Raw genomic sequence first — 13,243 nt, forward strand, 5'->3', positions numbered from 1 at the left:
GATCGACACTTCGGCGTCATCATCGAAGAAATGAGCGAGGAACATGCTTTCCAGGTCCTCCCAGCTGTTGATGCTTCCGGGCTTGAGGCGGCGATACCAATCGAAGGCGGGCCCACGAAGGGTGCCAACAAATGATAGGACCATCAGAGGCTCGTTGCCAAGAGATCACTCCTAAATAGGACTTGAAATAGATCAGGTGCTGAGTGGGGGAACCCTTCCCGTCGAACGGTGTGAAGTTGATCAGGTTGAACTTTGCCGGATACGGAATCGATTCCCATTCTCTTGGGTAAGGACACGGAATGCCGGTCTTCTTTACCTCTTGAGCAGACATCAGGGCATCAATTTTGCTCTCGAGATCCTTCATCTTTTTGTCCTCATCTATATCCTCATCCTCAATGATTTTGGCTATTTGCTCGGTGTTGACCATGAACACTTCCCGAGCTTGTCCTATGCTAGACGTTATATCGTCAGAGGCGATTGCGGAATAAGAATCCGAGAGTTCATCATCGGAATGTATTCCTTCATGGACACCCTGGTAATCATTATGTCCAACGGTTTCTAGCTGAAGCTGAGATATTTGTTGGGTTATTCCCGAACCGACTCTTCTTCCTGGAGAGAAATTAGGGTTGGAACCACTTGAAACAATTGGAGATTTTCCCTTGTTGACCATGTTGATGGTAACTTCTGGGAATTCATCATCTCGAGCAACCGATCCTCTTTGGTGGAAACGCCTTGATTTGGGCTTTGTCGTTCCATCGGAGATTCTCTCGACTATCGAGACCCTCTGCGGAGCGGTCTTGGGGCAGCTACACGTTGATAATACTGCCCTGATAATTTTGATACACGGACAGTGAGAGTCCGCTTCTCGGGTACCTCTCTTTCGAGATTTATTCGTACCCCCAGTCTGATAGTACAACTCATCGACGTTGCGGCGGAGTAACCTATCGGCTGCTTACATGGATTATCAGGTATAACGTGTTCGTCTGTCTGACGTGTTTTCCTCTGAGTAAACATTGCCTTGTTGGCGTCTGCAAGAGTCACATGTTTGGAATCACACCTTTGTGAGGGTGAAACCTTAACGGGCTCCTGATTTTCTACACACACCGCCAAGCTGGCCGTTGCAGAAATCAATTTGTTAGGAGGTCGCGTATGACCCCCAGTCCGGATGTTGGCTCGAAGCTCCTTCAACGAGAAATCAATTTGTTAGGAGGTCGCGTATGACCCCCAGTCCGGATGTTGGCTCGAAGCTCCTTCAACGAACTCAAGCTTTCCTTAACAGGCACTTTTCCTCGATCCTCGGGTAGAGAACCGATGCGATCCTTCAATGGGACTCTAGCTTTGGGGAGATCCACGTTGTCATAGAGCTTCACCGGAAGTGCGGGAGCAGGGTCTGGAGTTGACGAAGGCCGGAGAGCATCGTCGTCTGCTTTTGCCTTAGGCGCTGATTTGGCCTTTGGCATCCAGACTTGCTTAGATCTTGGTGGTTTTTTGGCCACCTTTTCCTTCTGCAATTCCTGTGCCTTCCGTACAAGAATCCTCGTCTGCGCTAACAGTGCGCGGCGTTTATGGATGCGCTCCTTAAGAGTTGAACGGGTTCGTTTGACACGAACTCATTCATTAGTAGGTGGTTGGGAGGAGGTTCCTAAAACTTGTTGCTGGAATACTTTGCGTCTTCTGCGTTTTAGATCCGCATCATAGCAGATCCCGTCAACAGGCTTCAAAGCCTTGGCAAATTGACGCGCGAGATGTTGACGGCACCTTTGACAAGCCCTCTTCGTCAACACTGGTGCACTTTCAACGGGCAACTCCTTGACTTTCAAGGAGTTGTCACGAACGTTGGATCTGGTTTCTTTGGAAGCCAGCGGATCGTTGTGAGGTGTAACTACAGCAGCGACGACGGAGAGATCGTCTTCTTGGGTCTTCAGATCTGAAGACCAGCGGGTCTTCCTGGAGGAGGAGGCCTTCCTGCACCTGCAAGGAGAGGCAGATCTGGAGGAGGAGGAGGAGACATACTCCTCAAACTTCTGCTGGTCGAACTCGTATTCGACCTCTTCGAGCACCGGGATCTTGATCATCGGCTGCGGCACGACAGCTCCGGCAGCGAAGCTGTTGGCTCCCACTGTGGTCACCAGTTTGTTTGTGGTGAAAGTTGCTGTTTTCATTGCTATCGAATCTATTACAACTTTAGTCATTACAATAAACTCGAATGAAATAAAAAGTTGATCTTTTTATAAGATCTCCTTACACAATAAAAATAAAAAAAAAAGTTTACAACTTTATCAAACAAACGCAGAGATCCTTCATCGGTCTTCTGCTTGCGTGGGATCTTTGCCTCTGCCGGGGTTTATCCGTGGACCACCGTCGATCAGATCTGATTGCTGAAAAATTGGGTAGAGCTTCGTCTATCCACGAAGGGATCGAGAAATCATAGCTCTTATCTCGGCGAAGCGAGATAATCACTCTTCTTAAGATTGCCACAACGGGATAATCTTAAGGAACGGATCCGAGAAACTGTAGATCTGACGAATCTCTCTCTCTTGCGTTAAAGAACTGGATCCGATCTCTCCTCCTCCTCTCTAAAATCCGTGCACCTTCAGTCTTTAATCCGACAGGGCTTCGCCTAATCTCCAAAATTCCAGATCTGAAAAAAATGAGGCCTAAGGCTTGTATTTATAGGCTTGAGGGGATAACGGAGCGGTTAAAACACCTTAAAGACCCAAATCTGCCTTGGAGACACCCTAGGGTGTCTCCACTTGATCCGAGACACTCCATTGAGGTGTATTCATCCGCTTCCGCTGTAAATTCTTCGTCCGAACTCGGATTTGAGTGATTCGAAATGCGTTGGAAAGCTGACGAGGAGTTCTATCAGCTCCGAGAGTTAGATCATCTGTTGAATGAATGAGGCACGAAGGGCATTGTTCCTTCAATCGTTCATCGACATCAATCGAACTCCTGTGAACAGGATAGTGACGTTCATCGTCGTTCCTTAACACTGAGCTGTTCGTGGAGACCTATAGGTAATTTTTTATGCCTACAGTCTTAGCCTAGTGGAAGCCAAACTATCCTCGACCTGCTGTTGTTGTAGTGCTTATGTATTTTCTTACTGAACCTCCTGTTCAAACTCATCATCTTCATGATCCTCCTCTTGAACACGGCTAGAACCTGGTTGGTCCTTAGGTTCTATTTCAATCACCTAGGACTTTGAAGTCCCAAGAGTCCCAACACCATTAACCTTAGGCGTCCTAGCAATCATGGATTTCTCATCAAAGGTAATCCCTACTGATCACAAAGTTTGAATCTTCTGTACACCAAAGACGATAGCCTTTTACACCCTTTGCATACCCTAAGAATATTACCTTCTTGGCCCTCGCGTCAAGCTTTCCTTCGTTGACGTGATAATAGGCGGTACGCCCGAAAATTCTGAGCCTTTCATTATATGCATGCTCCCCTGACCACACGCTATAAGGTGTATCACCATCCAATGTCGAATGTGAAGAATGATTCACAATGTAATAAGCTGTAGCCACCGTTTTTGCCCACCATTCTTTGCCCAATCTAGCATATGATCGCATACTCATTGCTTTCTCGCACAATGTCCGGTTCAGCCTTTCTACGACTCCATTCTGTTGTGGTGTAGATCTGATTGTCCAGTATCTAGTAATGCCCTCCTGATCACAGAACTCCTTGAAAACACCATCTGTATACTCTGTACCGTTATCAAATCTTAGTGTCTTCAATTTCTTCTCTGTCCTGTTCTCAACTATTGCTTTCCACTTCTTGAATGTCTCAAACACCTCATTCTTATGCTTCAGAAAATAAATCCAAGCATATCTAGAATAATCATCTATGAACGAGACAAAATATATGAAACCACCCTTGGAAGTTGTCTGAGCCAGATCCCATACATCTGTATGCACATAATCTAATATACCTCTGCTCTTATGCTTGCTTCTTAGAATTTAGACCCTGTGCACTTTTTTGTACATACGATCCTAGTAAAAATCCATGCAATGTTTCTTTAGATTCTTCAGCAAACTCTCTTTACCAAGAAGATCTAAACCCTTCTCTGACATGTGCCCAAGCCACCTATGTCATAACCATGTGTGCTCACATGGGTCTCCACCACTTCCATCAGTTCTAACTGCTGCATTTTCTGTCACTATCGTACCCGAGAGAGTATATAGATTACCTTGATGAACACCCTTCATCACTACTAGGGAACCTCAAACAACCTTCTTCACTCTATTCTCTGTAACAATCTTGCAGCCACCGGAGTCCAAAGCACCAACTGAGATAAGATTCTTTCACAAGTCGGGAACGTGTCTCACATCCGTCAGGATTCTAATTACTCCATCATGCATCTTGATTTTGATATCAGCTAGCCCTACTTTTTTACAAGCATGGTTGTTCCCCATAAGTACGGTTCCACCGTCAATGCTTCTGTAGGTAGTAATCCATCAGTACGGTTCCACCGTTAATGCTTCTGCATGGTTGTTCCCCATCGGTACGGTTCCACTGTTTTACATAGCATTCCTTCTCGCTCCCTTCCTCTAAAACGTAGCTCGTTTCTTCCTTGTATTCTCTCCTCTCAGTCTTGTTGTTGTTCTTCTTTCCACCTACTCTCTTGTTAGGACAATCCACCTTAAAATGTTCTAGCTCACCGGAGCTTGCTCCTTATTACCACTAATGGTAATGTCACTAGTTATAATTTTTCGAAGATCATCCGCCAAAAGCATCATTCTAGTCTCATCCATCTTTAACTTGTCACCCACAAGCATCAGTGTTTGAATCAAATTTTCATAGGACTTCGGTAAAGAAAGAAGTAGTAGAAGCGTTTGATCCTCGTCTTTTACTATCACATCAATGTCCTTCAAGTCCGATATGATCCTATCAAATTTATTGATGTACTCCCGGATTGATGAGCCTTCCTCCATCTTGCATGTATATAATTTAGATTTTAAGTAGATCTGATTAGTTAGACTCTTCGTCATGAAGATACTCTCTAACTTTGACCACACACCCGCAGTCGCTTCCTCTCTATCCACCAAGAAAGCTATGTTCCTCTCAAGACATAGGATAATTGACGCTCGTGCTTCTAGATCTAACTCTTCGATCTCAATCCCCATCTGACATATCTTTGTGCTTCTTCTCTTTTTCTACCAATGCCTTGTACAATTTCTACGAAATCAACTAGTTTTTCATCCGCATCCTCCAATAGGAAAAATCATTCTTCCCATTGAACTTTTTGATCTCGTACATTCCAACTTTAACTGTTTTACTTGTAGACGGCATTCTCCGCTTGTATACCTTGTGTTCACCACACAATAATCAAGCACCACCTCAGATCAGAAATTTTACCACATCCAATCTGAATAAAGGGCTCTGACACCAATTGTTGGGAGGAGCCCACACGCCCACCCCGACGCGGAAGCGATATCACCTAAGAGAGAGCTCTGGCTTTTGTTGTCACAAAAGCTCAAGTCAAGCTCTATATTCTCTTTTCACTACGAAAACAAAAGCAGAAGTGAAATATCTCAACAAAGTGAGTGTAGATATACACTCTTCCTCTTATCAATGCTAGGACTGAATGTCGAGAGAAACAACAAGCAATAGCCAACACACATAAACAGTAAAGACACGAGATTTACGTAATTCGGCAAACTTGCCTACGTCCACGGGAGGGGGAAATGAGGATTTCACTATGAGGAGAATACCAACTTGTACAACCCACAAGCTCTCTATTATCTTCTCTCCTCAAAATCTCTCAATTCCTTTCTTCTCACTTCCTCTAAATCCCTCTTCTTCTCTCTACTTTAGGAAAAAAAAAGACATGCTCCATGTTTCGGGGATGGGGGTTCACAGTTATGATGATATTTAGGTCTAGAGGAAATTTTTAAGTTCATTTTTCCACTCTGTTTTACTGTTATTATTGGGTTTTTTTTGGGGGTTTTGGCCTACACTTGACTTTGGGGGGTTATTAATTTATCATTTTAAAAATTGTAACCTTTGATCATTTCTTATACATTCAGTTTTGGCTGAGATCGTATATTAGGTGTTTTTCAATTTTGTTTGACTATTTCAGTGACCTTGGACTTTTTCCAACTTTGTCAATGTTAACTAAACTTGTCAGTCATGGTAGGAGTTGTGACTGCCAGAATTGGGTTGTTGATGCTTTCATTTGTTTCTTCCAATTTCATTTTCATTTCCTCAGTGTTATATCAATATTAATAGAGATCAATTATTCATCAGCATTAACTAGTACTCTTAATTTTCCTGTTCCTACATCACATTGCAGTGCAATTGCTGAGTACCTGAGCAAGGATCTTCCGTACAAGCTATCTCCTGATGATGTGTATGTGACTAGTGGTTGCAACCAAGCAATTGAGATCCTTCTATCAGTTCTTGCCCTTCCTGGTGCAAATATTTTGTTGCCCAGGGCATGCTTTCCATTCTATGAAACGCGGGCTGCTTTTAGCAAACTAGAGGTCCGACACTTCAACCTCGTCGCAGAGAGAGGTTGGGAGGTTGATCTCGATAATGTAGAGGCTCTTGCAGATGAAAACACTGTTGCAATGGTCGTAATCAACCCTGGAAACCCTTGTGGGAATGTGTCAACTTATCAACATTTGAACAAGGTGCATTGCATGCAGTTATGGCCGGTTTGGGTTTTCCCCCCTTCTTATAAGCCTAAAATTTTATGCACATTTACTGTAAAACCCAGGTAGTTCCATATGCTATACTATACCATTAAACTGAAAAAAATAGAATACGAAATGTATGGCTACATACAATATGGTGTATAACTGTTGTGCGCCGCGGAAGCCCTAAATTGACAAATCGAAGGCACACACAAGACAATAGTAGACCACAAACCAATGCAAGCCAACCAATCACAGCACAAACACAAGATATACGTGGTTCGGCAATATGCCTACGTCCACGGGGCAAGGAGAGGGAAGCTTTACTATTCAAATCAAAGGGGAGTACAAGTTAGGGTTACAAATCTTACCCAAAACCCTCAAATAAGACCAAAAGATCTCTCAAATAGACTCCAACAATAGAAGCCCTCAAATCTCCCTTTGCTCAGCTCAAAATCGCCCAACCTCTCACCCTAAAAACGAGTTTAGGGTATTTATACAACTCCCAAGCGAAACGGGTCTGGAAACCTGAACCAACTGAAACCCGCTTCGTCGGTCGACCGGGTCGGTCGACCGCGATCAATTCCGGTCGACCGACCCGGTCGACCGACCACCTCCAGCAGAACCCCGAAAGAATCCAGAGAGCCGTCGGTCGACCGGGCCGGTCGACCGACCTCCTTGTGCACGAATCCGGTCGACCGGACCGGTCGACCGCACCTCCAGCAGAACCCCGAAAGAATCCAGAGAGCCCGTCGGTCGACCGGGCCGGTCGACCGACCTCCTTGTGCACGAATCCGGTCCACCAAATAGTTCCTCAACAGGTCCAGGAACAATACTCGAGCTGAAACACGATCTCCCCCAATCTTGATCAACTGATCAAACCGGCTGCATCTAAAGACTGCCTACGTATCCTCTTGCCCAAGGAATCAAGCCGAACGTAGTTCATCCAAATGGCCGCCAACGACCTCAACAACGAAGAATATTCAATAAGCTTAAACAATGACCAAACTTCACACCTGGTACGACTTTGGTCAACATATCAGCAGGATTGTCCTTAGTGTGGACCTTCTCCAACGTGACATCACCATCATCCAATACGTCACGTACAAAATGAAATCTGACATCAATGTGCTTCGTGCGAGCATGGTAGACTTGGTTCTTCGCCAAATAGATAGCTGACATACTATCACAATGTACCTGAATGGTCTCCTGTGCAATCCCCAAATCATCCAACAAGCCATGTAGCCACAAAGCCTCCTTCACTGCTTCAGTCACCGCCATATATTCCGCCTCCGTAGTAGAAAGCGCCACTGTAGACTGAAGAGTACATCTCCAACACACCGGTGCACTAGCCAATGTAAAAACATAACATGTAGTGGACCGACACTTGTCAAGATCTCCGACATAGTCTGAATCCACGTAACCAATACAATCCTGCCCTGTCTCATCATTCTTCGCAAATATCAACCCAACATCCACGGTACCCTTAATATACCGTAGAATCCACTTCACAGCCTCCCAATGCCCCTTCCCGGGGTTGTGCATGTACCTAGATACCATGCTCACAGCCTGTGACAAATCTGGCCTCGTACACACCATCGCATACATCAAGCTACCTACTGCACTAGCATATGGGACCTTCGACATATAATCTCTGTCCTCAACTGAAACAGGTGACATCAACGCTGAAAGCTTGAAGTGGGGAGCCAATGGTGTGCTAACTGCTTTTGCATTGCCATCAAAGCTGAATTTCTTCAACATCTTCTGCAAGTAGCTCTTCTGTGTAAGCTTCAATTTCCCCTTCACCCTGTCTCGCTCGATCTCCATACCCAATATCTTCTTTGCCTCTCCAAGATCCTTCATCTCAAACTCGGATGATAACTCCTCTTTCAGCTTTCGAATAGCTGAAGAATTCCTGGAAGCAATAAGCATATCATCAACATATAAAAGCAAATATATGAGCTCACCATCCTGTAGCTTGTGCATATAAACACATGGGTCATATGGGCTCCTCGTGTACCCTCGGCCAATCATAAAGCCGTCGAATCTCTTATACCACTGTCTTGGTGACTGCTTCAAACCATAAAGAGACTTCTTCAGCTTACAAACCAAATTTTCCTTTCCTGCAGCTTTGAAACCCTGTGGTTGTGTCATGTAGATCTCCTCATCTAAATCACCGTGTAGAAAGGCTGTCTTCACATCCATCTGGACCAAATCCAAATCCAACTGTGCCACCAACGCCAATAAAATCCGAATCGACGAATGCTTCACAACGGGTGAAAATACCTCGTTGTAATCAATGCCCTCAAGCTGTGCATATCCCTTGGCAACTAATCTGGCTTTGAACCGAATGTCCCCAATAGAAGATCCCTCCTTCTTCGCATATACCCACTTGCAACCAATAGCTTTCTTACCCTTAGGTAGATGTGCAAGTGTCCAAGTGTCGTTCTTCTGAAGAGACCGCATCTCCTCCTCCATAGCTTCCCTCCACCTGATCGAATCGGGGCTAGACTCTGCCTCCCTGAATGTGGCTGGAACCATATCATCAACGACCTCCACTGATAATGCATATGCGACCATGACATCATTATACCTAGCTGGCCGACGAATCTCTCTCCTCGGTCTATCTGCTGCAATGGTCCTCTGAACATGACCCTGTTCCTGAGTCCCATGATCTACTGTATCCTGTATCTGCCCATCTGTCATCTCATCTCCTCCCAGTGTCACCTCTGTAGGAGCCTCAATGGATACAGTGTTCTCTGGAGTGGGTGGAGTCACATCATCCTCCACCTGCTGCGATATCTCTCCTGTCTGGTCTCCCTCCACCTGCTGAGGGGCTCGAGGCCTCATCATGTACGCCTCGTCAAATGTGACATCTCTGCTAATAACTATCTTCTTGTCCTGTGGATCCCATAACTTGAAGCCTTTGACTCCATCCCTAAATCCCACAAAGACTGCTTTCCTCGCTCTCGGATTTAATTTGCCATCACTGACATGATAATAAGCTGGACACCCGAATATCCGAAGCGACTCATAGTCACTAGCCACCGAACCAAACCAACGCTCCAAAGGAGTCTTCCCGTCTATCGCAGTGCACGGCAACCTGTTCACAAGATGGCTCGCATAAACCAACGCCTCGGCCCAAAAAGATCTAGGCAATCCACTCTGCGTCATCATACACCGCACCTTCTCCAGCAAGGTACGGTTCAATCTCTCAGCCACCCCGTTCTGTTGCGGTGTCTCTCGAACTGTGAAGTGTCTTCTAATGCCGTGATCCCGGCAAAACTGCAGAAACGGATCACTCTTGTACTCTCCACCGTTATCTGAACGTAGAGTCTTCACCTTTCTACCTGTCTGCAGCTCCACTTTCTTTTTCCACTCCACAAAAATATCCAGGACCTGATGTTTATGCTTCATCGGGTATACCCAATTCCTCCTGGAATAATCATCAATGAAAGTGACAAAATAGTTGGCCCCACCAAGAGATGTGTTCTTGGAAGGACCCCAAACGTCCGTGTGAATATAATCCAATGTACCTTGGGTGTTATGAACAGCGGTGCCGAACTTCACTCTAGTCTTCTTCCCAAGTACACAATGCTCACACAATTCCATCTTGCAGGTCTTAGCACCTTTCAATAGCCCCTGTTTAGCCAATGACTGTAGGGACTTATCTCCTGTGTGTCCAAGTCTCATGTGCCATAAGGTGGTAGTGTCCTCCTCTGTAGTGATAGAAGCTGCCAGACCCCCTGTAACTGTCTTGCCCTTCAAGTAGTATAGGTAGTTTTCCCTGACACCTCGCATCACCACCATAGAACCCTTCGTGACCTTCACTGTAGCATCCTCTAAGATCACTCGATATCCTGCTGCCTCCAAAGTCCCAAGAGAAATGATGTTCTTCGTCAACTGCGGCACGAACCTCACTTCCTTCAATTCCCTCACTACACCATCATGCATCCTGATCCGGACTGAACCAATACCACCAATAGGGCATACGTGATCATTACCCATAAGCACGACATCCCCTCTTTCCAGCTCCTCAAAGCTAGAAAACCACTCCCTCTTACATTTTTTATTGTTTTTGGATATAAAGAAATGCCGAAGTTTTCAACAAGAAGAACTTCACAACAGATGACCTTGTTGCTTATATTCTTCATTCTCTTCATCTCTGGACGTGCCTCTCTATTAAATAAACATTAGTGAAGCTAAATTTTCTTTTGGATGATCCTCACTTTCCACTCCCCTAGAAGAGGATTGATGGAAATGAGGAGGGAGAGGCAAGCTAGTGGCTCGAGGATGGCGTATAGTAGTCCGATGATACCGAGTACTTAAGTTAGCTTCTATTATTATTATTATCATCTTGATCTCTGTAATTTGTTTGTAATTAATACCTTCTTTTGTTGCCCAGGGGCTGCAGGAGAAGTCTAATTTCTACGTGGTTTTCTATTTAGTGGATTGTCAATTAGGTTGTATTGTGCTTGTGATGAGTGGCGACTATCTACTTTCCTCACCCTCACAGAACTCTTCTTGACGTAAGGTCTTCTATAGGCTTAGAAATTTTGTTCTCCTATCGATTGCTTTGTATGTTTCGAAGTTTAATATACATTGGTGCTTTGCTTTATTTTTACCTCAAAAAATAAAGAAGCTAAATTGACAAATCGAAGGCACACACAAGACAATAGTAGACCACAAACCAATGCAAGCCAACCAATCACAGCACAAACACAAGATATACGTGGTTCGGCAATATGCCTACGTCCACGGGGCAAGGAGAGGGAAGCTTTACTATTCAAATCAAAGGGGAGTACAAGTTAGGGTTACAAATCTTACCCAAAACCCTCAAATAAGACCAAAAGATCTCTCAAATAGACTCCAACAATAGAAGCCCTCAAATCTCCCTTTGCTCAGCTCAAAATCGCCCAAACTCTAACCCTAAAAACGAGTTTAGGGTATTTATACAACTCCCAAGCGAAACGGGTCTGGAAACCTGAACCAACTGAAACCCGCTTCGTCGGTCGACCGGGTCGGTCGACCGCGATCAATTCCGGTCGACCGACCCGGTCGACCGACCACCTCCAGCAGAACCCCGAAAGAATCCAGAGAGCCGTCGGTCGACCGGGCCGGTCGACCGACCTCCTTGTGCACGAATCCGGTCGACCGGACCGGTCGACCGCCACCTGTTTTTCCTGATTCTGCTGCTGATGCTGAAATTCCTTCAATAACTACATATTATAGTGTATAACTATACATAACTACATGCTACAGGGCATATAGCTTCGTACATTAAGGTACGTATACATAACTTATAGTACGTAGCTCTACATTTTGTATTCTATATTTTGAGTTTAAAGGTAAGTGAACTTTGTTTTTTGGGTGTATAAGAACTTATTGAACTACGTGGGTTTTGAAGTAAATGGAGGTAAAGCTTTGGTTTATATGCAAAAATCTCTTATCATGTTTCATATCTTACAATTAAAAGTTTATTAGGTAAATTTGAATTTTTTTTTTAATCTTTAGATTGCCGAGACTGCAAAGAAGCTTGGCATAATAGTAATAGCAGATGAAGTGTATGATCACTTAACATTTGGGAGCAATCCATTTGTGCCAATGGGAGAATTTGGGAAGATTGTCCCCGTAATTACTCTGGGTTCTATATCAAAGAGATGGGTCGTTCCTGGCTGGCGACTTGGTTGGATAGTGAAGAGTGACCCCAGCGGCTTTCTTAAAGAAACTATGGTGATTAACACTCTTCATGCTTTACCTTCAGATATTTGCTTCTTTTGGATCTACTATATAGTTTTTTTAAAAAGTTTATAATGCTCTCTAGCTCAAGGTTTTAAATATCGTTTATAGGGGATTTATCGGATGGTCAAAATCCATAATGGGTAGTAGAAATCGGCGATATGTCAAGGATAAATAGTAGTTACCGGAGTGTCATATCTAAGGGCGTGCATGCATAATATGATGTCCTAAAATATGATCTTGAATAACATACAAGAAAATAACAAGATAAACTAATCAACTGTAGAAACTTAATGAAATATAAACATACCAAATTGAAAATTCACATGTTTAAGATCACTAATCAAATATAAATACACATGTTTAAGATCACAAAACGATAATTCTGATAAATTTTACCGCTATACTCGGCCGACTTATCAGCTTATCGCCACTTTATCGCCGATAATTACCCCAAAACGATAACATATTAAACTTTAAACTTACCATAACGGAAGGACCATAAAACTAATAAATCGCTGATAATATCGATTTATCAGTCAATATTTAAACTTTGCTCTAGTTCTACAGATTACTGCCATAGTTTCTTGTAGAAATTATATACATTTAGTCATTTCATGTATGCACATGCTCATTAGCAAAATTACGAAATTAGTCTCCTAAGAAATAAATAACTAATATACAAAAATAGAAAATAAAAGTATTCCATTTGCAGTTTGAGTCTGAAGATGAATATCTTTTACCCTCAAACTGATTGGGAGCATCAGTAATGTTCAAGGCGTATATAACTTTTTTAGCTTTCTGAAAACATATTAAATAAGGATTCTGAGATCCGAGTTAAAAGATATGACCCTCTGAAGTTACAT

The 13,243-nt window shown here is 43.8% G+C and overlaps 1 protein-coding gene across 1 annotated transcript in view; it reads left to right on the forward strand.

Annotated features, from left to right (window-relative positions):
• Positions 1-12,452, forward strand: part of LOC109840572 (tyrosine aminotransferase-like) — a 30,100-nt gene extending 17,648 nt beyond the window's left edge. The window contains exons 2-3 of the mRNA XM_020409278.1: positions 6,296-6,635; positions 12,153-12,452. Coding sequence (XP_020264867.1) covers positions 6,296-6,635; positions 12,153-12,452 — 640 coding nt within the window. The remainder of the gene's footprint in view (positions 1-6,295; positions 6,636-12,152) is intronic.

The sequence above is a fragment of the Asparagus officinalis genome, chromosome 1, assembly GCF_001876935.1.
Source record: "Asparagus officinalis chromosome 1, Aspof.V1, whole genome shotgun sequence".
NCBI lineage: Eukaryota > Viridiplantae > Streptophyta > Magnoliopsida > Asparagales > Asparagaceae > Asparagus > Asparagus officinalis.